A 26,133-nucleotide genomic window follows, 5' to 3' on the forward strand; every position below is an offset into this window, starting at 1 on the left:
CAATTATTGAGTCTCACTGTACGATCAGTTTCCCGTCTATAAATAGTAGATCAGTGAAGACCAATATATAAGGAGTGTGAGAACCTGAATTTCCAGCAGATGCTAATATTTCAGAAGCTGGTATCTTTCCAGCAGACATGTATTTTTCCAGCAGACAGGTATTTTTCAGCATACAGAATCCAGCAGCAGAAGAGTTCAGTAGCGAGATTCCAGCAGATAGCTACTGATTCTGCTTATGACTTGTAACTGAAGCATTTATCATGTATTTAAGGCTGTAATGACACATAATGGCAAATTATGACCATTTATTTGGGAGGCTAACAGTCAAAATTTACCTATAAATAACACCCTCAAATCTCTGAATTGGTGTTACACAAATCTTGAGTATCACTTGAAAATTCGAGTTAAGAAAGCACCTTTGTTCAATCAGAAAAATCCAGTAGCAAGAGCAACCAGATTTCAGACTTCCACCGAAATTCCTAGCAAATTGCGGTAAGTGGGCTTATGTATAAATATATTGAATCCAAGTTGATGATTTATGTTTTAAAGCAAAGTTTCTGTATGTTCGATTTCTGATATCTGATTTTTGAAGCACTGAAACTTAGTGAACTAATGGTAGGAATATATATTCTGAACATTACTGATTACTGATTACTGATTACTTGCCTCACCCCTTAGAGGAGAGAACATATAGGGGACTGATATGAGTTTAGCCATGAAATTCACGAACGTGCTCAGTGCTTACTTGTTAAATTTTTTATTACTGATTACTGATTTCGGAATACTGAATACTGATTCCTGTTATGAAAATAAGAATTTCTGTATATTATTCATATTACTGTTTCTGTATGAAAACGACTTCGAAAACTGGGATTTATTCCCGCCCCCGCTTACTGAGTGACAACCATATCACTCACCCACCAAATCCATCTCAGATAAGAGCGAGGAAGAATTGTTAGAAGAAGAAGAACATCATCAGTTCTGGGGCTGGTGAAGAAGACTGTTATTTTTCTCAGTTCTGATTTATGTAATTAGATTCCGCTGCATCTGTTAAGACATTATCATGTTTTGTTTTACATTTTCGCTGTAAAACATTTGAGTTCGCATCAGACATTGAAATATTCAGTATTATGAATAAAAGACTGGTTTTTGAATTTTGTACTTCTGAGACTTGTTGTTTTCGAATGAAAATTTGAGAGCAACGCCGGTGTCAACTAACCCCCGTCCCGGGGCGTGACAAGGAGAGATGAACAAAAAGTGTGTGAAGATACAGAGAAAAATGAGCACACATATTGCATATCAGCTAACAAGAAGCAATCAGCCCAGAGGGAACACTTCATCATGTTATCAGCTTAGATTAGAAGCACAAATCCCTCAGTGTGTGAGAGCACGTTCTTGTTGTAATCAGGGATCAGCTCTCTCATACACACACTCCACCACTCAGATATAGTCTTGCACAAAGACAATAAACTTGTGTAAGTAGTATTTGACACACAGATGTTAAATAAGTGTTGACTGGAAGGTGCTGTATTCAGTCTAGTCTAGGAGTTTAGTTTGACAGTTGGGTAAGTCCTAAGCTGAGTGAGTTTGTACAAATCATTTGATAAATCAAAATCTTTTAGTGGCTTCTACCCGAGGTGGTTGAAGGGGTGACGTAGGAGCAGTTGAAGTCTCCGAACATCCATAAACATATCTTGTGTATTTAATTGTTTAAATATTGTTTTCAAATTGATTTGATCAATTAGAGTATCCGTCAGTTCAGTTTTCACTATAATTGAACTGATATATGTCACAATTGATTCCCTTTATTTTCAGTTATTCAGTTACATATGACATAAAATATATCAGCGTTTCTTAACGAATGATTACTTCGAGTGTTTTCCGCTTGATTTAATATCAAACTCGATTTAATTAATCGGTGTAAACATTCTTATAACACGAGCTATTACAGCTCTCGGAGAATATTGTTTTTGAAGCACCTCAAGGTCCCCAGCACACGATCCTTCAATCACAATTACTGTATTTTAGGAAACTTGCCTCACTAGAGTTGATTCCGTACAATATATCTAGCTTCTCTCACTCTATAAATATGACGTATGCTCTATGTTTTTACACATTCATAAACGGCTATCACTAGCACTATTATTCTCGACACTTAAGTTTGATCCCAATACTTACTTAAGCATCGGAGGGGCTATACCAGAAACACTACTCATGCCCTCTAACCTCTGTTCTTCTGGGAAGATCCACACTGAATTTTTGCACGACTCATACCTGACCAGGGAGCGCGGCCAAGTCAATTCAGCAAGGAGTATGGTGTACGATTCACTAGACCGAACCCAAAATACGTGAAATTTTTGGTATCATCAAACTCTTTAAGCTAAAAGTACATATATGTATGTAACATTACAACATGAACAACTCCTAAATGTGTTTTTATAATGACAAAGTACTTGGAAGATCTCGCCCCTACGCTCTAACGCATATAAAGTCGGATCATTAAGTACTTGGCCTTCCCTCGATATTCTAATATGTCAAGTATGTATATTAATACTGATATATATCCAACAATAATATGATCCATGAAAAATTATTGAAGGTGCTTCTCTCTATATTTCTATTGAAGATCAATGAGGAGTCAAAGCAAGAGAAAGCATTGTGTTAATATCTGAATCTCCTCCCTTCATGCAAGCCTTCTGATCCTTGCCATTATTTATACTCAGGCTTAAACTTAGTTGTAAATCTGATCCTGCAGGCAACCTGTCTGTCCTCTTATTTCTCTTCTCCTCGTTCGTCTGTAAAACAAAATTATACGTAGGTTATTTATCATAATCATACTATATTTCATCACAAAATCATGCACTTAATTCTCGTGTTATCTTTTTGGCAACAGATTATGCGTGTCGAGTTACATTGTTATAATACTATGTTATTTAAAACCAACTTACACTCCATAATTTTGCCAATGGACTAGGCTTATTTGCGCATGCAAAACGAGAGCTAGAGCAATTATTTTAAGAAAATAATTAATACAAATTGATAAAAGAATCCATTATCTAGTATAAGTGCATAACAAACCTTCTCATATATCTCCTATAGATTAAAAGACAGTGTGGGATATGAATCTTTAAACATAGGCATGATTGAATTACCTCATTAATTGGGAAGGAATGATCAAGATTACTAAGCGGTAGCCTGGACTTTTCAGATACGAAGCTTGATTTCTGCTGGCAAATCCTAGTGCTGCTGTCAATGCAATTCCAGCTAGGTTGCGGTTTAAAATTTTGCGAAGCAGTACCAGCCCAAATGCTAGGGGTCTTTTGCTCTTTATATTGGGTTTTGAGGATCTCTTCTCGCTGAGGCCACCTTCTATCTTCAAGAAATTTGTTTGGCCTGAGTGGACCAGTTCGGTACCTTTCTTCCGTTGATTGAAGAATTGACTTATCCTGATTATTTACCTCCGAAATAACTCCAGAATTAGTCCTGACTTTGGGTTCTTGATTATCGGAAGACCGGCGCTGGAATCTGCACCAATTGTCAATTAGAAGAACTACATCAGGCTGCGTTTTAATCAAGAAACAGTTTTTCTTTAATTTTCTTGATATGGCATTTATACTCCAATTACCTGGAAGCGAGGGATTTGATTTCAAGTGGATAGTAGGATTGTGAATTGTGGGAAAAATTCCTCAGGCGATCTCCCTGACCGGGCGTATCATGGGAAAGAACAATGCCACCATTCTCCAATCTCAACTGATGAAGAGGGCTGAATTTTCCGAATGTTGTTCCAGAAAGCTGGTATCTTCTTCCTGGAATACTGTAAAATCTATTTGGTTGACCTATCACTGCATGTCACATGGAACTAATTACTAGCAAAGCCCTAGCTAGGAAAAGTAGAAACTTAAGCAAGATATTCTAGGAAGATTATAATTACCTTTCCCTGATTCATCTAATTTCTTGCCCCGATACATCTGAAATGATCCAAGTAAAATTAATCAGAGAAATGTAAAAAAAAACCCTCTTTGTAAGATACATAACCAGAGCTAACATATTAATTTATACTTATAGTTTAAATGACCTGTAAGTGACTTTTGACATGAGAGATGCTGAGTCCTCTGACGTTCATCAATTGAAGCACTGATTTAGGTGTGGCCCCTGAAAGACAAGGCTAGCTAATTCATGTTAACAAGAAAATTGACCACATGAAGAAAACCTCTAAAAAAATGATCAACTGAATTTATTAGAATAAGTAATCGCCAACAAACTCATGTTAGGGCAACTAAGTACATAGACTTACTTTCTTGCCCTCCAAGCCTCTCAATAGCATGGATGAATGAGAGATGAAGATCAGGAGTCCACCGTAGTCTAGGCATTTTGGATCGAATATACTGCCTAACCGTACTCTTCTTCTCATCCCCTTCTGCTGATTTCAAGCTATCTTCATGTTTGATCTCTTGATCACCGTTGCTGGGAAACTCGATAACTTGATCAATCGTGTTGCTTCCAGCTTCTTCATTTAAATCGATGGACGAAATATTTTCTGATGAATCAGATGATAACGTGTTTTGTTCCATTTCCATATTATCATCTCTTGATCCCGTGTTCATCTTTTCATCAGCCATTATAATGCCTTTGCTTATTGCTTACACCTAAAAATTGAAAATAGAAATTTTATTGTGAACCATGGTTAATATACTTTGTTTGCTAAAAGAATTTGATCATGGAAAATGAATTATCAAACTTGAAATCATCAAAAAAGAGAAGGGTTTACATCATATTGCAAAAATAATCGAAGTTCAAGATTTTTAAGAAAAATATGCTTCATGGGTCATTAAAGTTTCACTTTCATTCTGGGGACGTCACAATTAGCAAGAACGTAACCATATTTGTATACACACACATATATATTTCTGTGTGCGGGGTGTATGTATATGTAACATACACATGCTATCGTTAATATATAATAACTAATACAGATACACATTATTAATTTCAACTGCTGGGCTGTGGGATTTTAGCATTGAAGCATCCTAACTGTATAAATTAACTGCTGAAGGCACAAAATTTGATGCTCATATATTTATAAATCTTTATATAAACTTTATCATCCGATATTTTAAATGTTTAATCGAGGTGGTTTCAATTTAAAGAACTCAAAACTGGGAAATACTAAAATTTCAAATAACTGTTAATCATTTAATAATTAAAAACGAGTACATAAAAATAAGTGAATATATAAAAAAATTTGATGCTCAAAATTTTCTTCCCTTCCCGTACTTGATAAATAACAATAAAGAAAACAATATGAAAGTTCAATGATAAAAATAATTAACTGATTGAAGCTATGTGTTTTTTGAAAAGGAAAAAAAAGAAGCTTTACCTGCGCAGGGAAAAAAAAGGAAATTTTATATTGTAAATTAAACATATCCAAGTGGATCATCTTTCCAAATCATACTCTTTTTGCAGATTTTTTTTTTTTTTGCAAAAAGAAAAGTTAGTAGGATATAAAGAGTGGCATGTCCAAGTGTAGCAACACATAAACCCTAAAAAAAAGAAAAAAATGTGTACCTGGAGAGTAGACATGCAACGATCATAAAAAACTGAACCTAAAAGATCTGATCCTTGAAATAATTTTCCGATCCTTGGAAAAAAAAAGAAACTTTAATTCATCTGGTTATTTTGAAGTTCGATTGGATTCAATATGTGCCGGTTTAGAACATCAAAAAACCACTGATCAATCAAGACCATCTCAATCAATACTTCTCAAAAAGATGGCAAAAAGAGAAGTTTCAAGTTTCAAGATGCTATACGGTTCATTGAAATTTATTTCAAAGGAAAGATAGAAGTGATCAATGGCCATGATGGGGGTGAAACTAAAACTATAAAAAAACGAAGAATATATATAAATCGGATCTTGTAAGAATTGGATAAAGTAGTGACGGCTAGCTTTGATCACAGATACAAACCGCGAAAGAATACATTTCAAAGCCCAAGAGTCATATATATATCGAAAACGAATCGTCGTTTCTCACCTTGCATCCCTTCCCAGTAATCACCATGATCAAGTCTTGCAAAGTGCAGGGATGAAGAAGATGGGAGGATAAAAAAAAGAAGCTAAGGGGAGAGGAGGAAGAAAAGAAGGCTTTCTCTTAATTTTGTGTGTCTTGATTGATTTTGAGAGGGTATTTTTTTCATTCATTCAACAGAGGAATTAAATCCCAATGCGATTATTCGTCCGGATCAGATTTTTACCAAGACTTTCATGCAGTTGGTTGCACTTTCTTAATTAGAAAATATAGAAATTCAAGGCGGTCGGGCAATCCACTTGTTCTTTTTCGTAATAATGCAATAATTCTTGAATTATAGATACAGGTGAGCGTGGCCCCATTGGCTGTTGAAAATCATGTGACTTCCCAAACTTTTCTCTCTCTTTTTCCCCTTTGAAACCCTTTCCTTTGACAGTTGTCCCGGTAAAATGTGTGGTACTAAACTGTAATTAAAGTATGATAATTATGTATATACAATTATTCATTTATTTTGACCAAAAATTGGATCTTTAAATATGCATGCTTCTCTGCGGGTAACTTTTTTAGCCGAATGTGGAGTCCTGTAGGCTTCTCAAAATTTCTTTATCTTCTTAATATTAAAGTATCATACATATATATAATATTGTTTATCTTAATTATATAATTTGACCTCTGCCACAGACTCTTCCGACTTAAGTTAATTATGCGTTATTAAAAAATTATCCTGAAATAACATTGAAAAAAGGGTTCCTTTCGGACAACTTATACCACCTAAACAAAGACTTTCTTAGTTCATAATAAATTAATGGGAGACTCCAGAATTTAGTTGTTAGCTAATGAAATGATTTAATTAATATATGTTTAAAATGTACTAAACTTACATTAATTTAAAAGGCATTATTCTTTCATTAAAGGGTTGCTCATATCATTTTATTTGCAGATGTCGCGTAAATTTGATTATCCATCCCAAATGATTTGTTTTATTAATTTATCATGTGCTTATTCAAATGTTGTGAATTCGTAGTTCAATTAGGCGGGTCACCCTACCAGTTTATTAAGTAAAAATAGGGGATTATGGCTCCAAAAGTACCAAGAAGACGGTGAATTTTGGTTAAGGTTGAGGTTCTGAGATTTTTTTGTCTCAGGGTCGAGTCTCGTTGACTTCGGGTAGTTTTTCTAATTTCTTTAGGTAGATTTAGTTTTTTATTTATATTTTCTTTGTCCGAAATAAGCAAGTTTCGGGTTCACGCTCAAGTCCTGTCGGTAGCACGGGTACTTACATTATATCTTTGTATTCTAGAACAATATCATATTTGTACTCGAAAAAACAAGTGAATTCGAATACAAGATAAATCCAATCTGCTAGGACAAAAAAAAAAGGTTTAGAAAAATATACTCGATATAATGACAGGGAGTAATAGAATTTTTGGCGTTGAGTAGGAGTGCATTTCATTTCTGATGGACTCTGATAATTAAAAAAATATATACAAAGTCAATTTTGGTGGGAATTTTTGCATTCAAATCACTATAAGTTAAATTCTTTACGTTACTCTACCATGATAAGCAATTTTGTCCTTGATCGTTCGGCAACTTTCTTTCCATTATACTGTTTTCACGACAATATTGAAATATATAAACACAAACAAGTACGCAACTCGATCGATGTAGAAATTCGAGTAGGTCGATCTATATATATATATATATATATATATATATATATATATAGACACACACAATTACGCAACTCGATCGATATAGAAATCCGAGTTGGTCGATCCCAGTTAAGATTTTGTTTATGGGACAATTTATCGTATATTAGTAAAATTTAGGTGTTATTACAGTCATAGGATTTGATAGAGTCATTCTGTTTATATGATTGTATTACTGAAAATTTGGCAATATTAAAATTAAAGGAAGATTACTTTTTCCCCGTTAACTGTCATTTTGGGTTCTTACTTCAACAATTCTTCAAAATTTAATTTTGATACACTAATTTTAAATTTTCAAGTATTTTTTTCCAATCACTGACGTAATGCAAGATACATTAACATTTTTTTGGTGACACACCATCACTCCGGTGAAAAGTACTAAAAGCAAAAAAAAAAAAAAAAAGGTTCAAAATTACTGAATTAAAACCAAACTTTGGAAAATTAGTCGGATATCAAAACCCAAAATATAGTTCAAGTTAATGGACAAAAGACGACTCCTAAACACTTCTTTGATATTGTCGAAGTCCTATTCAAAGTAACTTGTAAAAAAAATATGGATTAAGAAATTTAATTAATTTCAATCAATATTTTCACGTTCTTGGAAAGAAGAGCCGTATATTTTCAAAGAAGTAGGTGGCATAAAAGGACATCCGCAAATGGCTCTACATTGATAAATAGTTATAAATATGTTCATATTCACATAACCACGGATTTAATATACTGAATTTTCGGATGGCACGCAGAGAATTTTATTTTAATGAGAATTTTCTGTACAGTATGACTATTGGACTTAAGCCACTTATAAATTTTAAATTGTAATTATAATAATTTTATAGACAAATTATATTTTTTTTAATGAGAAATGTGAAACCCTACAAGAATATATAAACAAGATTATTTCTTGTCTTCTATTTTGCATGGATAGTTGACATTCCCTGAATTGAGGTCATCGGATTCTTTCGGGAATTATTATTATTTTAAACAGCATAATATTTTTTCCCCGGATGTTGACGTGCAACCTAGCTAAGCATATATACAATATTATATATAAAAAAAATTACAATAAAGTTCTCATGCAATTTATTTATGGTAGGTAAATAGAACGAGTCAATGACCATATTCAATTACTGATATATAATAATATAAATTTAAACTAGCTAAATAACACATGAATATCTTGCATGTACAGTGTATACTAATCTATATCAACAAAAAAAATTACAAACAAAGTTTAATAACTTTTATTTAAATATTTTTAATAAGTGATGTAAAACTCACTTGGCAGAAATGTATGCTGTTCAAGAAGCTGTTCGGATAATGGCAAGACACTTACTGGAGCCGAGATGGATAATTGAAACTAATGCAATTACGGTTGTTAATGTAATCTATAACTATAAGAACTTCTCTTATAGGTGAGAAGTTAATAATGATTTTGTTTTAATGTTCTGCTGCTCCACATGCATGGCAGGATGACTGCACATATCCTGCCCTCTGATACTGTTGCAACTGATAACTCATATTGGATATGGTCTTTTCACATCACCACTATATGCGCTGAATGATATGTTAATGATTTCGAAATATGGTCCTCCATACCTGTGGGCCCAGGATTGACACATGTTCCGAAGTGCTTGGGCAGTGATCTCCGAAAGGAATATTTTATTCCTTAAATAATTTTTCCTTTGTTGATAATATTGTGATATTAACATATTGAGTTTTGTCTTTTTATACTAATAAGATTTTCTAAAATATTGATATTTATGATAAGATTTTCTAGAATATTGATATTCATGATAAGATCTCTAAATATTATATTATTGTTCAAAAGAGTTTATTTATTAATGAAATTTTTGTTTCTATATTTGTGTAGGACTCTATACAAGGAATAAACTCTCAAGCAAAATTAAGTCTATAAATAGCATATCATTGTTGTTACATGTGTGTGGTTTTGGAATTTGAAGGAGAGCAGTGAAAGCTGCAGGAAGAACAATGAATTACATCGGTGAATTAATAAAGAGTTCAAGTCAATGTGTATTGAAGTGTTGTCGTGAAGTGTTGAGAACATTCAATCACAATACCTAATTATTCTTTTGATTAGTGTATTGTTTATTCGAGAACTTCGGCTTCATGTTTGTCTCCATAGTTTTTATTATATGGTTTGAAATATATGTTTAGATGCACTTCGCTCCCTCCCTTGTTAAGGGCGTCAACTTTTATTTATTTACTAGTATTTATTTTTGGAAACTGATAAGTTTTCAAGTGAATCGTTTTGCCCTGAGGTATCTTGTGCATGATTTATTATATCTTATTTTATTAATTAATGTTTATTTATGTATTTAATTAATATATTTCACTGGATGTTATGAATAGATGTTACAACACATGTACATAACACCTAAATCTGTTACATACAATATTAGTATTTTTGCACTTTTATGTTAAACAATTCTTTCAGTTGGCATCAAGAACGACACTTGACATTTACTAAGTGAGATTCTGTGTATTTTTGTTTAAACATGTAAAAGTACAATGAACGTGTTATCTGTCAACACTTCTTTTCGACCATCGGTTTTGGATGGATCCAATTATGCTCTTTGGAAAGGCAAGATGAGGGTTTACATCAAATCCATCGAAGAAAGAGAGTGACAACATGTTTTAAATGGTTGGTCTCCTCCAAGAACTGTGGATACAGATGGTGACAGTCGCATCAAACAGAGAGTTCACGGACAACTGATGAAGTTCAAACTTCGAATTTCAACTCAAAAGCACTCAATGAAATTTTCATTTTGGTCGACATCAACATGTTTAGTTTGATCACCAATTACATCTCTACCAAATATGCATGAAAAATTATTCATAAACGCCGTAAAGAATCTGAGAGTGTGTGCAGAACCAAGCTAAGAATGCAAACCTCTGCCTTCATAGACTCATTCCTTTGACCCGATCGTTTAAAGAACAGCCTTTGGCACGCTTCCCCTTAGTTTAGTTGAGAACATCTAAATTTGAAAGGTTGAGGATAGAATAAAACGAGACAATTGTTGTATACGATCATAGGCTGCGTGATATTGCAAATGAAGCCTTCAGTCTTGGCAACTCAATGTCAAATAAAATGTTGGTCAGCAAGGGCTTAAGAACTCTTCCCGAACGGTTCAACATCAAGATATGTGCTATTGATAAAGTTAAAGACACTTTCATGCTTAGTTCGGAGCATTTTATAAGCTTTCATAACTTTTGAGATCATGAATCTGGTTTACATAATAAGGACAAAGGGAAGACTATTGCGCTGCAAGTTTCTGATGACTCCTTCAATGACTTAATTCAACTGTCTCAGGAAGTTAACGAGCCTGATTTATGTGAAGATTCCATCTCGTTGATTACAAAGAAATTTGGTGATTATATAAAAAGGTTGAGAGACAAAAAGAAATTCGTTCAACCACCGAAATTTCCAACTTTTGTTGTTCCTGAAAAAAATAAAAGGTTTGCACTTATTCAAGAGAAATTTAGACCAATGAATGAATTGATGATTCGACCAGATGTCAAAAGATTACAATCGGTTCAATGCAGAGAATGTTTTGGATTCAGTCACTATGCGAATGAATGTGTCAACAGACTTCAAAAGATAGTCTAGGATTCAAAATAGTGTGGTTGAGTGAGGAGAATCTTCCACTCTGGGTCACAACCTACTGTTTTTGTGAATGAAAACAAAGATACATCAAATTTTTCAAGAGACACTCATTCTGCCAAAGTTTGACTAACCAAGAAGCAAGATTTTGCTCAAAGGCCAAAGCAAAGAAACGATGTTTCATTTCAATAATGTTGTAAGCCATGCAACATTAAACATTTTTGCTTCAAGCTGATAGATTATTATATGAGATGAGAAACAAACCAAATGTTTCACAAGGTGTTTCCCAACACCAAGCGCAACGCTGTCAACAGGAAACCTTCAGTAAAGAAAGTTTGTGTACCTAAGACTGAAATTCGATGTACTCTTGTTTAAACATCCTTGAAAACTAACATTCAGGTATTTGGTATTTCGACAGCAGGAGCTTGTGCCACATGATATAGGGTCTAAGAACCACCTCGTTGACTATGTTGAATTAAGAAGTAGATGTGTGACTTATGGAGGTGGTGCAAAAGGGAGTATTGTTGGTAAAAGGACTTTGAATGTGGATAAACTTCATAATGTGCTCTATGTTGAGGGACTCGACTCAAACTTATATGCATTAGCCAACTTTGTGATGATGACTTGCATGTTAAGTTTGATAAAAATAATTGTGAAATATTTGACAAAGCTAATGTCTGTGTCATGGCACGTACAAGATATGATAATAATTGCTATTCATTGGGTGAAGATCATGTTTGCCGACATACCAAAGTAAATGAATTGGACTTGTGGCATTAGAATTTGGGGCATGCAAACTTAAAAACATTGAAGAACCTTAGTGAGCATTATGATGTAAATTTAAGCTCAGGAATTGCATATGTTTATGGATCATTATAGAAATATAAGCTAACCCGTGTTCCACACCAAGTGTTGCAATACTTTGGGACAACACGGTGTTTTGAACTTTTACACATAGATCTTATAGGTCGAATAGAAGTGGAAGCCTGAGTGATAAGAAGTATTCCTTTGTTTGTGTTAATGATTTCTCACGTTTTACACGGGTAAGCTTTCTTATTAATATGCATAATTTGAGGGTTAGTAAGATCATAACCGACTATGGTAAGGAGTTTGAGAATTCATATTTTTCATCTTTGTGTGATAAGAAGGACATAACTAATGAATTTTCAACCCCAAAGATTCCTTATTAGAATGGAATAGACGAGAGAAAGAATTGAACCTTGCAATAGATGGCTCGGGTCATGTTGAGTTCTAAAAATATTTTTCAAACGTTATAGGCTGAAGAATTAAACATAATATGTCATATATCAAATCATGTGTATTTAAGGAGTGATTCCACTATGACTAGGTATGAGATTATCATGGGAAAAAGGACAAATCTCAAGCATTTTCATGTCTTTGGATGTGTATGTTATGTGTTGAATGACCGAGATCATCTTGATAAGTTTGATTCTAAAAAGTCACAAATGTTTGTTTATTAGATATTCTACCAACATTCGTGCATATAGAATATTTAAGAAATAGAATGACTATAGAAATCATTAATCTTGTGTTTGATGATCTTGCAGATCTGTCAGGTAAGATAATCGAGAGGATTATGTATATTGTCTACTGGATGCATCTGAGTCAATGGTTAGAAAATACATTGAGCCAGATGTTGCAATACCCAGCACAACACTGCCTCTGACTGAGACAGAAACAGTGGAGGATGAACAAAATGATGATACAATGATGGAAAAGATATTCCCAGAAAAATTCATAAGAATCATCCATCATCAAGTCATTGAAGAAGTATATGGAGCCATGCAAACTAGAATAAATGAAAAAGTGGACTATCATAAATTGATTGGTTTAGTATTCATGAGTTTCATGTACTCTCAAGTAAGTCATTCTTGATTTGTGTCACACGTTGGACCAAAAAATATTAATGACGCATTAAAAGATGAATTTTAGGTCAATGCTATGCATAGAAAATTTGAGCAGTTTGTCCACAATGATGTGTGAGATTTAGTTTCAAGACTTGAAATATTAATGTAATTGGAACTAAATAGATTTTTAAGAACAAGAAAGATGAATTAGATAATGTTATTAGAAACAAAGTATGGTTGGTTACTCAAGATCAATGATATACACAGGTTGATGGGGTGGATTTTGATGAAACATTTGCTTCTGATGCCCAAATTGAGTCAGTCTGACATATTTGAATTAAATTATATCACTGGATGTGAAGAGTGGGTTTTTGAATGGATTCTTGAATGAAGAAAATTATGTAAATAATGAAGAAAATTATGTAAATCAACCAAAAGGATTAGATGATCCACATCACTTGGACCATGTTCAAAGCTAAAGAAGGCTCTCTATGGACTGAAACAGACCCCATGAGTATAGTATAGTAGGTTGGCAAAATATTTGCTTAACATTGGCTTCAAACGAGGTGAGGTTGATAAAACATTTTTTATTCAAATGTTAAAACATGATATTCTGATTTGTTAAGTTTATGTGGATGACATTATTTTTTGTGTTTCTTTACAAAATCTTGTTGATGATTTGTTAAATGCGTGTTTTTGACATTTGAGATGAGCACGGTAGGTGAATTAAACTTCTTTCTTGGGTTTCAAATTAAACAACTGCATGATAGTAATATCTTTCTGTGTCAATCTAAGTATGTTAAAAATTTGTTCAAGAAATTTTCAAATGAGAAGCTAATGAAAACTCATATGTGGTCTAGTGAAAATCTTTCTAAAGATGATAGTTCCAAAGGTGTTGAAAACACCACGTACGCAACATCATTGGTAGCCTTCTTTACTTGAGTGGTGACCGCCCCGATATAATATTCAGTGAATGTTTATGTGATAGATATCAAGTTAATACTAATATGACTCACCTAAAGGCTATCAAATGAATTCTGAGATATATTGCAGGGAATGTTGAAATAGGTTTGTGGTACACCAAAGAAAAAATACCAATTTAGTGGGATTTAGTGACGCTGACTGGGCTGGTGACCTAGATGATATGATCAAGATTACAAATAGAGGGTGTCTCTATCTAAGAAAAAATTTGGTGTCATGGTACAGTAGAAAAAAAAATTGTGTGTCTTTGTCCACTGTTGAATATGAATATGTGGCAGTTTGTAGTTATTGTTCAAAACTTGTGTTGATGAATCAAATGGTCGAGGATCATGGTTTCATAATTAAACCTTGATTGTTTACTATGATAACTCAAGTGCTATTGATATTTCAAAAAATCTAGTACAACACTATAGAACAAAACACTTTGACATTATACATAATTTTATTCGAGATTTGGTTGGGAATGATATAATTCGAATGTAATTTGTTGGAACTAAGAACCAACTGGCTGATTTTTTCACAAAACCTTTAGATTTCGAGAGATTCTCCAACCTCGGAAGCCTCCCAGCTTGAGTGCATAATGATCACTCACGCGTGTTGTTTTGGGTATTGCAACACCTTACTTGCATGTACTTTTATACGATGCTAGACATATTTTATATATCATTAATCATGCTTCGTATTAAGGTTATATAGTGATTGATATTTCCTGGTGTGCTCTCACTTGTTGTTCAAATTCCTAATCAAGTACCAGAGTGTGGTTTATGCTCAATCTAAATCATCAAATAGTTGAGGATGTTCGTGTATTCTATGATATTGTCCAATGTGAAAAAGTGACTTCGAAAGTTTGAGAAAAAATGAGAAAGACGGAAAAGAGAAGAAAATAGGACAAAAATATGTAGAAGAAAATGGAAAAAAACTACCTAAAAGAGTCCAAGGAAGACCGTTCTTCTAGTGTGAGAGCTACCATTTCTAAATCAAAATACAGATGGAAAAAACTACCTAGATGAGTCAAATTAAGACCGTTCTTCTAGTGTGAGAGCTACCATTTCTGAATCAAAATAAAGTTCATGAAAGTTTGACTCAAAATTAGGAGTGTTTTCAGGAGGTGTTGTCAACAACTAAGTACATACATACTAAAATTTTATCGTTGTCTCACACTTCCTCATTTTATCATAATTGAGTCACTCAGTGGGCTATCAATTTTTAACCTATAACATTGGAAGAAAACCATAATATTCTTTATTTTGAATTATCTTGATTTTAATGGTAAATGAGTTAAATCGACGTGGCGTTAAACCTGAATGTTTTCTTGAATGGAAATATTGCACCAGCTCAGATTTGTTTTACCGTTAGATGAGATACTACATTTTGATTGGGGAATTGGTTTGTTTTGGGATAAAGTTATATTTGGAAGCCATAACTTTTAAATTATTACCATTATTTTACAAATTTACTAATATTGATTAACTCATCTATCGACTCACACTCCTTTTATTCTCATTGTTCGTCCGCGTGAGTTTTTTATTTGATTCTTGCAATTTCATTCTCCGATTCGAACCATCTGCTATTGTCATCTATAATCACTTGTCTTTTATCTCAAATGGTAGGAAGTAGTTATAATCCCCTTGATATCTGCAGCAGATGACAGAAAGTTTGGGTGTTCCACCAAGTGTGACAACACCACCCACAGAAATACCTACTGTTGATAACCTCCAATTGATTGTTGTGGAAGAGGATCCTAGTTCGATTGAAACAATTGCCCCAACCCACCAGATTATGAGGCTTTTCGTAGAGTTTTTCCTCCTCGTCCACCTATAAAAAGATCAAAGAGACAAGCAGGGTACGACCCTGAATGTGTCCTATCCAAAAAATTTAAAGGGTCTTCCTCCTCCGCAAACCTTTTGGACCCCTATTTCTCTTCTAGAGATGACTCGAATGATGAGAATGTTCCAGGATCTAGTGATCATGTTGATTTTACTGAAGATCAACAATTTTTGGCTTAGTTTCTTGCACGCTTAAAAGAACAAAAAAACTGCAAAGAAAAACATCTCTGATGATAAAGATCCCGATGAGGAGATGCTACAAGAATTTGATGACAATCGCTATGGCCCTTCTGACAGTTCCTCTTCTGAATCTGATTTTGAGTCTGAGGAACATATTGCTGATGATAAGTCAGAAGATAGTAATGGTGAAGAAAGTGATTCTATTGATGATGTCACTGATGTTGTTGATGTTGCTACCGATGTTGAGACTGATGTGGTCAACGCCGAAGACAACATTGACTTTGTGGACTATGATGTGAGCAAGGCCTTCTCAACAAAGTTCTACTCTGAAGCTGCTTTAGTTTTGTCACCACTGTATATCAATAGGAAATTATTGATGAAAATAATATTGATGTGGAGGCCTATGGACAGCAGAATCTGATTGTTTTCTTCAAAGATCAAGTAATGTTTGCTACTGTGAGCTCTATGACTCTCTATGCCAGAAGACATATTCTAGAGTTTTACTGCAACCTCCCATCCAATGTTGGAGATGAAAGATTAGTGAAGTTTGGCAGGGTGTTTGTCCATGACTTTTGATTTTAATCCCGCAATGATAAATGTCTTCTATAACAACCCTACTGGAGAAGAAGAGAAAGTTGTACCACAATTCAATGTCATTGCTGATGTTCTCACTCGAGGACTAATCAAGGCGTTTCCCGATCATTCCAAAAGGATGTATACTGCAAATTTGACTTCAATCTATTATGTTTTGCACATTACCGCAATCAGAAACTGGACTCCTTCCACCAACGCTATAATGGTTATTAAACCACATGTCATAGTTCTTTACATGATTTGTGAAGGATATAGATGAAGAACTTTCTTATGTGGGTGACCAACTGAAGATAACACATACATATTTCAAAGGGAACAGAAAAATAGATATTTCATGGTCTACATCTGATTATGCTCAGGATGTTGGCAACATGTGTGCTTCTTCATCTTGAACCAAACCAGCTGAAGCTAAAAAATTTTCTAGGGAAAAGCCTTTTGAGCATGTTATGCTCTCTATCTCTCATATTAAAACTAAAATAGATTTTGGTCGACAATAAATTCAGATCGAAAATGAGGTTATTGAATTTTTTGAAGTTCAAGTGGATGACTATGAATTGTTGTTGGAACTAAGAATCCATTTCTTTGTTGAACAAAAAAAGGAAGTAGAATATGCAGAAAATGGAAAAATGGATGTGTCTAATGTTGATCTTGATGATGATCATAATGGAGATAATGTTGGAGACACTCCGTAGTTTGTTTGCTTGTTTTATTGTTTTATCTCTGAGAATTTAGTCTTGTTTGCTTAGTTATATTGTTCTGTTAATGAAATTTTTGAGTGTTTTTGTTTACGTGTTACAATACTTATTTGACAACACTACACTAACATGTTTGAATTTAGGTGGAGATAACTATCTAACTCAGGGAGAGTTATTATACCGGCGAAGATAATGCGTATCAGAAAGATAATACCAATTTTGGATGTTTTGTTCAGAAAGGCAAAAAAAAGAAGATTGAGAGGAATATTTTATTCCTTAATTAATTTTTTCTTGTAAATTAGTATTGTGATATTAACATATGCAGTTTGCTTTTTATAGACTAAGATTTTTTTAGAATATTGATATCTATGATAATATTTTCTAGAATATTGATATTTATAATTCTTGTTTCCATATTAGTGTAGGACTTTATACAAAGAATAAACTCTAGGACAAATAAAGTACATAAATAAAAGATCGTTGATGTTGCGTTGTGTGGTTTTTGGAGTTGAAGGAGAGTAGTGAAACGTCGCAGGAAGAACAAGGAATTACATCAGTGAATTAATAAATAGCTCAACCCAAGACATATTGAAGTGCTATCATAAAGTATCGAGAACATTAGATTACAACACCTAATCATTGTTTTGATTATTGTGTCATTTATTTGGGAATTTTGGCTTCACGTTTGTTGCATCTGTAGTTTTGATTATACGAATTGAAATATATTGGATGTACTTTGCTCCCTCACTTGTTAAAGGATTATATTTTATTTGTTCACCAGTATTTATACTTGTGCATTATTTATTATGTCTTATTTTATAATTAAAATTTATATGTGTGTTTAATTAATATATTATGCTGTATGTTATAAATAAGTGTTACAACACTTGCACACATCTAAATATGATATACACAATATGTTAAAAAAATATTATTCCCAAGAATTTTGGTGTATGACAAAAACAAGTTAACTCGAAAACAGCTGCGGTTCGTATATGAGATATGCATCAATTCAACCGCTCGGCTCATCAGCTGGAATATCTTCCTAATCGGTTAAAGCTCAAAGAAGTCTCAACCGCTTACTTCAGACCGTTAGCAGATTCAGCTTGGATTTTAATGATTCTCAGAACCGGATCATTAAAGAGAACCATTTATTGCTCAAAGACATTCTCGAACCGGATCATTAAAGAGAACCATTTATTGCTCAAAGACGTTCTCTGACCGGCTTAATACATTCAAAGTATTACACCGCCTTGAAGTCAACGAATACATTCATCAGCTCCAAGAATGATCAGCATTTATATCTTTATCCCAGAAAATATAGACCAAATATAGACTTCAAGTTCTGATTAAAGAAGACAGTTACCATAGAAGAAACTCCTCAGGTAAAGCGCTTCAGAACTACGCTGAGCAAAAGGAACATTAAATGCTTTTATGAATGATCATTTAATGCTCATAAAGTCGACAGCAACACATCTGTTCAGTAGATCAGGTTAACGTTGTTGCATCCTTTCCGACCGTTAAGAAGATCGCGTATATATTAACGGGGGGGTGTGCTAGCTCAGACCATCTCTCGATCTACATCTAAAAATCTCGTTGCTAGCATACACATAGATAGGGGTGTCAAAATGCGACACGACCTGTCAACCCGACACGACCCAACACGAAAAAAATCAGGTTCGGGTTGGGGTTTTTCGGGTTCGGGTTGGGTTCGGGTTGGGTTGATTCGGGTTAGTGCCATGTTAGGCGGGTTTCGGGTTGGGTCGCGGGTTGACCCGCGAACTTTTTTTTTGAAAATATTACCTATATTTTTATATATTGTATGCTTGAACAAAATTTATTGTATATTTATATGATAAATTTTCATCATTTAATATTTATTTTGCATATTTTTATTTTTTTAACAATTTTTTATTTGATTTAGTAAATATACTTTTAATTTTATACGATTAAACTTTCAAATTTAAATCGAAAATTTTGTTATTATGTGTTTAAATTAAAATATTATTTTTTATTTTTTTGAATTTTTTTCATTAATTTTTTTAAAAAAATAAATAAAATTCGGGTTAGGCGGGTTATACGGGTTCGTGTTCGGGTTGAGAGTTTTCGGGTTGCTTCGAGTTCGGGTTGAAAAAAAAAATAAAAAAAATTTCGCGGGTTGACCCGAAACCCGACCCAACCCACCCGATTGACACCCCTACACAAAGATCTCAGAGCGCTATCACAAGCTTACATACTTCATCGCTCTCTCAGCACGCTTTAAACATCATTACATTCGATCTTCTAAGGATCAATTTCGTGCTATTCAAAACAAACTGATTGTTCATATCACTAACATTTTGGTTATTTGATTTAGTCTCAGTTTCTGGTGAACTAAGTGTTCTTAAAATCCAGAAGTGTAAAGTGATCACTAAGAGTTCCAAAACAGGCAGTGTGATAAGTCTTGATTGGAGTGGGCTGTTGCAAAAAGTTTGTAGAGCCAAAGTCTTTTAGTGGAAACCTTCCTAAGAAGGAAGAAGGGGTGACGTAGGAGTATTCATTCTCCGAACATCCATAAAAACCATTGTGTCACTTTACTTATCGCAAGCATTCTCTTTGTTTCTAATTGTTGAATAAGCATGGTAACGTGTTCAAGTTTCTATTGGAAATTGTGAACCGTCTTCCGCGCTAAATAGTGGTTCACATTTCCAACCGTTTGAGAAGAATTGTCTCAACCGCTTAAAAACGGTCGAAACCAACATTTTACACGAGAAAATTTGAAAGAGTTCATTCACCCCCCTCTAAACTCTTTCCCAATCCTAACACAATATTAGTATTTTTGTACTTTTATATTAAACAATTTTTTCAATCTCGACGTGACGATATAGACAAAGTCCCAGATTCACCAAGTCTCCTTGTAACGTTCGAGCTAGGCTGAGAGGTCGGACTAAGATGAGAGCTCGGGCTTGTTTGTGATCAACTTCTCAGGTTGTTGCGAACCTAATAATGACTTATAAAAGAGCACTCCTTCCCCCGGGTTGATTCTTATCTCGACTTCTCTTACTTTTCGATCTATACGCGAACCGAGTCCAATAATGATATGAGGGCCCCAGGGTATCACCAAAGGACTTTATAATGGCATTACTGTTTCTTTTACAACTTTCTTTTATGTATATCAGTTCTTTTGTAAAACATGATATGTGAAGTTAATTGAATGTTGATTTTTTTAAAAAAAAAACATCATTTACCAAATCATTCCTTCCTACACATATAATATGAAAAATTATAAAGATCATTATAAAAATTAACATGGTTTGATTTGGTCCCTTAAGAAAATAAAATTTGATCTTATTTCAATAAATTAGTGTTTTTGTTTGTTTTTAGTTATTTTTCATTGTAACGTTGAGTGGTACCAAATATGCGAGCAATGTTCATGTTAGCAATTTACAACGCCTTAACAACAATGTTCAATATCATATTAGTAACATTCGATGTAGCTATGTCGGTATTCTGGCCAAGAAAATAATAAAAGGAGGAAACTCAACTAATTGGATTGAAATTAAATTTTGACTAAAATGTTTTGCATACATAAAATATTTTAAATAATGATAGGATCGGTTATTAAAGATGATGAATAAATGGCTATGAATTTGATGTATTTTAAAAATTATTTCAGTATATATATTCATTTGATGCCTTTTATTTGCAAAGAGACGTACCTCTGTATCTATAAATTTATTTATTATTAATTTTGAAAGAAGTACCGCTTTAATTTTGGTCCCCTCCTATTCGCACTAGTTCACTTATGAAACATGAATTCGAACCAGCGAACTCTGGCTCATGATAACCAGCCTAGATCGATGATGTATTATAAGATTAAAAAATATAAATATTTTCACGTCCGTTAAATTAAGTTTTTGACGGTTGTATATATAGACTTAGACAATTATATCTTATTGAGCTAGTTTTTGAAATTGAATTAAGTACAAATCTCAATCTTAACATGATATCAGAACACAAACCCACTATTATGTGTTGAACTGTTCTATGGCCACCGGATAATATCATGTAATTCAAGCTCTAGATGTCAGTTTCCTGAATGTGAGGGGAGTGCGTTAAATATCCCACATCGGTTGCATTAAATCATTGAAAGTTGTATATATGAACTTGGACATTTCTCCTTGTGCTAGATTTTGATATTGAGTTAGATCTAAATCTCAATCTTAACATGGTCTCAGAGCATAAGCCCACCATTATGTGTTGAACTACCTTACGAGACACCCCACAATGTCTTGTAACCTTCACGCTCAACGGCTCTAGTTATTCATTTCAGGCCGTGAGGATGTGTGTTAAATGTCTAACATTTGTTAGATTAATTTATTGAGAGTTGTACATATGGACTTAGATAATCATGTCCCTTAAACTAGTTTTAACATTAAGTTAAGTTGAAATCTCAATCATAACGATAAATATGTAAACTAATAATTTTTAGTTGAATGCGAATATAGAAATGATAAGTGCTAATTAAAGTATAATTTTACTGATCGGTTAAAACTAATATTTAATAATATTATTACATCTGTATGATATTTTTAAATTTCATTCTCATATATATCATTTTGATTTTTATTGTTACGTATAAATTCATGTTTATAATACTATATATTAAAACAAAGATGTCTAAATAAAACAAAACTACTTCAGTCAAGCAATCATTGTCTTAAAATCAAACTATTAGTAAATTATTGTTTTTGACCGTCTGAACAGGCCGAAGTCAAACAATTGATAAAATATGTTTAATTACCTCTATATTTTAATAGGGTAAGATAATAATATGTTTAATGGCATTAATGTTCACTATAGGCCTTGTAATTGGCTCGTCATCGGAACTTCACAGGTCTATATATGTAATTACTAAGCTATTCATAACAAAGAAAAAAAATTCTAAACTATGCTTATATATACATATATATAGCAGTCGAAAAATATTTTATTTTAGATTATATCCTCTATTATTCACGTATGTAATTGGATATTTTTATTGTATTTCTTGTATAAATTATGCAAAAAAAAAATATTTTTAATATGATATATGCTTTCCGAAAATTAAATTATTAATGAAAAATATTATTAATTATATAAGTACTAGCTGTAAAACTATAGGTTTTGATTTTTTTAGTTAATGATTAATTTATTAAATCCTATCTTCATCATGTACGGGGGCAGTTTTGGAAAATAAAAATGTTATTTTGACACTGTAGATTTAATGCCTTTTACTTTATCTAAAGTTATAGCAAGTCGTAACAGTAAAATTCTAAATTTAAAACTGTACAGCAGTCTAAGTGCACGAGTCGACCACTTACGTGAAATTATTGCACCCAATAATTATCTTCCCAATATTTGCACTCATTATAATCTATGTGAATTGAATACATGAACTTTATTTTGATATCAATTGTAAGATGAAGTGATTGTTCCTTTACCAAAATCTGTAACCATTGGTATCCGGTGCAACTATAATATTTTTAATTGTACAAAAGCTCAAGCGTTATGTATCGATCGCTTTCTTAATATGGACAATTATTGCAGCCTAAATTTACAACTTGTCAGTCAGATGATTTTTTATTTGAGAGCAGACTCTTTTTTGTGCCAAAGGGAGCTAGAATGCGCTTTGGTTCACGGGTTGGGTACTGCTTGCTTGTTTCAGGTTCAATCATAAAGTTGGGTCGAATTTGACAAATCTTCCAATAGTAAACAAGAAGCACAATTGATTGAAATAGAGTACGAAGCAATAGAAACACACTCCGTGTTCCAAACAATAAAAATCTTGTTTAAGCGTCAATCGTAGAGATTGATAGAAAGTAAAAACTAATAGATAAACAAGGATTGAACGTATCTCTCTTAAATATCTGTACAAATAAAATAACTCATTTATACATGATGTTAGGCATATATGTCGAATGGAATCACAATAAACAATCATCAAAAGCGATTGGAAAAAAAAAGAGAGAGAGAGAAATGAAAAGAAAGGGTGGCTTACTCATGTTGAATAGAAATACAAATATTGATAAATTTGTCATCATCCAATTATTTTCGAATGAATCCATTTAACAACGTAAAATATCAAAATGTCATAAAGAATCAAATAGGAACGAAACAAGAGAAAACCGATCCCAATCCGAGAGAACTATGACATTTTTTTTATATTGAAAATATAAAAATGAGTTCGTAGTCATAAAAAATTGCAGTCAATTTTATGATAATATTTTTCCTACATCATGTAGCATATGGGTAAGTTTGATGCTACCCTGGCACATTGTCTTATGGTACACTTAATGATAAACATTTATTATCATGTATGGAAGTAGAGTAAAAAAAGTATAATCAATAAATTACAAGATTAAAATGAGAAACAGCAATATTTTTGTCGGTTTTTTTTCTAAAATTTATTTTTATGTCTCACAATATGATCATGTTTTCACTTCAATGTTTTGTCTCTCTAAAAAAATACCGAATATTTTATTATATTGTTATATGACATATTATTTTTTTTACAACATTTAACTATTCTTATGATTTTAAAAAATCAATTACCTGATAAAATAATTTACACTACTAGATCACTCTGATAATTTTATTTTAAAAAAAATTTTCAAGTAACTCATGTTTTTAAACAAATCTTTATAAATTTTGAAGAGAAAAAAACAAAATATACCCTAATTATTTAAATTAATTATCAAGTTCTTTTTTCTTAAACCAGAATATTGATATATCTATGAAAAGATCCTTCTGAAATATTTGTCACAAATGTGTGGGACTGAGACTTAGACAACAGATTATAGCCCAAATAAAAAATGTTCAGCCCAAATATCTTTAGCCAGGCCAACATATTTCATTTGTTTGAAGTGAATCAGATCTGGTATAATCACACGATCCTATAACTAGGGGTGCAAAATTTCGGTTAAACCGAATTAACCGACCGAACTGAATTAATTCGGAAATTCGGTTCGGTTAATTCGAAAGTTCGGTTTTGAAATTTTAAACAATCGGTTAATTCAGTCAATTCGGTTCGATTTCAGTTTTAGTTTGAAAAATTCGGTTAAACCGAATTAGTATATATATTAATTTAAATTGTATATAGGCATTAAAAATGCATTAGAAGGAAACCCAACTTTTCATACATTAGAAGGAAGCTCATTCATTCAATGATTTTATTTTCAATATTTTTATTTGTTATTGATATTTTTTGTTCAATGTTTCTTGTTATTTATAAATTCTCCATTTTTTTAAAAAATTCGCATTTTTTAAAAAAATATTGGTTATTTCGGTCGGTAACCGAAATAATCGATTTGAAAATCGGTTCGGTTATTCGAAAATAAAATCGGTTAAATCGGTTATAGGTCTATTCGGTTCGGTTGGTAACCGAATAAACCGATTGCACACCCCCTACCTATAACTATACATACTGGTCCGACTTTACAACACAAATTAATTTTTATGAAAATATCATATTCATTTATATAAATAATATTTTTTCGTTTAATTTGCTCATAACTACGATATCTAATATATTTAAAAAATTCAAAAATTCACATATGATCTCTATAAATAATATATTTAATATAATTGCATTATTCTTATGCAAATAATAATTAAAAATAATAACAAAATTTAATAAATCAACTCAATCTATTTATGATCATATTTATTCATATATGTAATAATTATTATTTTATGATTTGCAATTAGAGTCACTTAACTTTAATATTTAATTCAAGATTGAATTTGATTTGCAGTAATATCAAAATATTTGAGATTTTAAGATTATTCGAATACGAACTTAAAAAATCGATATAAATGAAAGACAATGGAATGACTAATTGTTGTTTATTTTTATTTTTATTTTTATTTTTTTGAAATACAATAACAAGATAGAATATTAACTTGATTAATATTATAAATTAGAAAATAAATATATATTATATCTTGAGTTCATGTTCAACTCGAAGTAAAATAAAAATAGGAAAATAAACATACATGAGCGCAAAAACTTGAGAATTGCTCCCTACAGCTTGAAGTACCAAGTTTGAAGTTTCCTCATATTTCTAAATCAGAAAAAATATCTTCGGAAGATCTCACGAGCAATTTTGTGAAATATATATTTTATTTAGATCATTTATGAAAAATAATAGTTTTTATGTCAAAAAAATTATTTCTAATTATAAATATGAACATAATTTATCTATCTCATAAATAAAAATTGAAAAAAACTTGTGTAAGACAATCTACGGGTCGTATTTTATGAGACAGATATCTTATTTGGGTTATCCATGAAAAAATATTACTTTTTTTATGCTAAGAGTATTACTTTTTATTGCGAATATCGGTAGGGTTAATCCGTCTCACAGATAAATATTTGTTAGACCGTCTCACAAGAGATCTACTCATAAAGATTCATGAGATCATCTCACAATACATCGATTTCTTAATCCAATTCCAAGCAGTCAATTTTTTTTAAAATTTTTATGTTACTACACAAATTATCATATTTTAGAGTTGGTGAATGACAATGATTTAATTTAAGGGGGAAAAACACCATTTTATGGTATCTAAAAAATTAAGGATAGATAACAGGCATGCACGAAGCAGCGAAAGA

The 26,133-nt window shown here is 32.4% G+C and overlaps 1 protein-coding gene across 3 annotated transcripts; it reads right to left on the reverse strand.

Annotated features, from left to right (window-relative positions):
* Window positions 1-2,522: 2,522 nt before the first annotated feature.
* On the reverse strand, window positions 2,523-6,287 carry LOC142533682 (uncharacterized). 3 transcript variants are annotated; one of them, XM_075640551.1, is made up of 8 exons: window positions 6,030-6,287; window positions 5,566-5,638; window positions 4,295-4,646; window positions 4,076-4,152; window positions 3,932-3,968; window positions 3,626-3,842; window positions 3,153-3,525; window positions 2,523-2,795 (listed from the first exon to the last, which is right to left on the reverse strand). In XM_075640551.1, exons 3-8 carry the CDS (start codon window positions 4,617-4,619, stop codon window positions 2,628-2,630), a joined length of 1,197 nt encoding a protein of 398 aa, XP_075496666.1. In that variant the 5' UTR covers window positions 4,620-4,646; window positions 5,566-5,638; window positions 6,030-6,287; the 3' UTR covers window positions 2,523-2,627. The 3 variants fall into 3 exon arrangements, with proteins under 3 accessions (XP_075496666.1, XP_075496656.1, XP_075496649.1); XM_075640541.1 differs by lacking the exon at window positions 5,566-5,638; XM_075640534.1 differs by lacking the exon at window positions 6,030-6,287 and having other exon boundaries at window positions 5,566-5,989.
* Window positions 6,288-26,133: the final 19,846 nt, after the last annotated feature.

This window comes from Primulina tabacum, chromosome 2, assembly GCF_025594145.1.
Source record: "Primulina tabacum isolate GXHZ01 chromosome 2, ASM2559414v2, whole genome shotgun sequence".
Classification (NCBI taxonomy): Eukaryota; Viridiplantae; Streptophyta; class Magnoliopsida; order Lamiales; family Gesneriaceae; genus Primulina; species Primulina tabacum.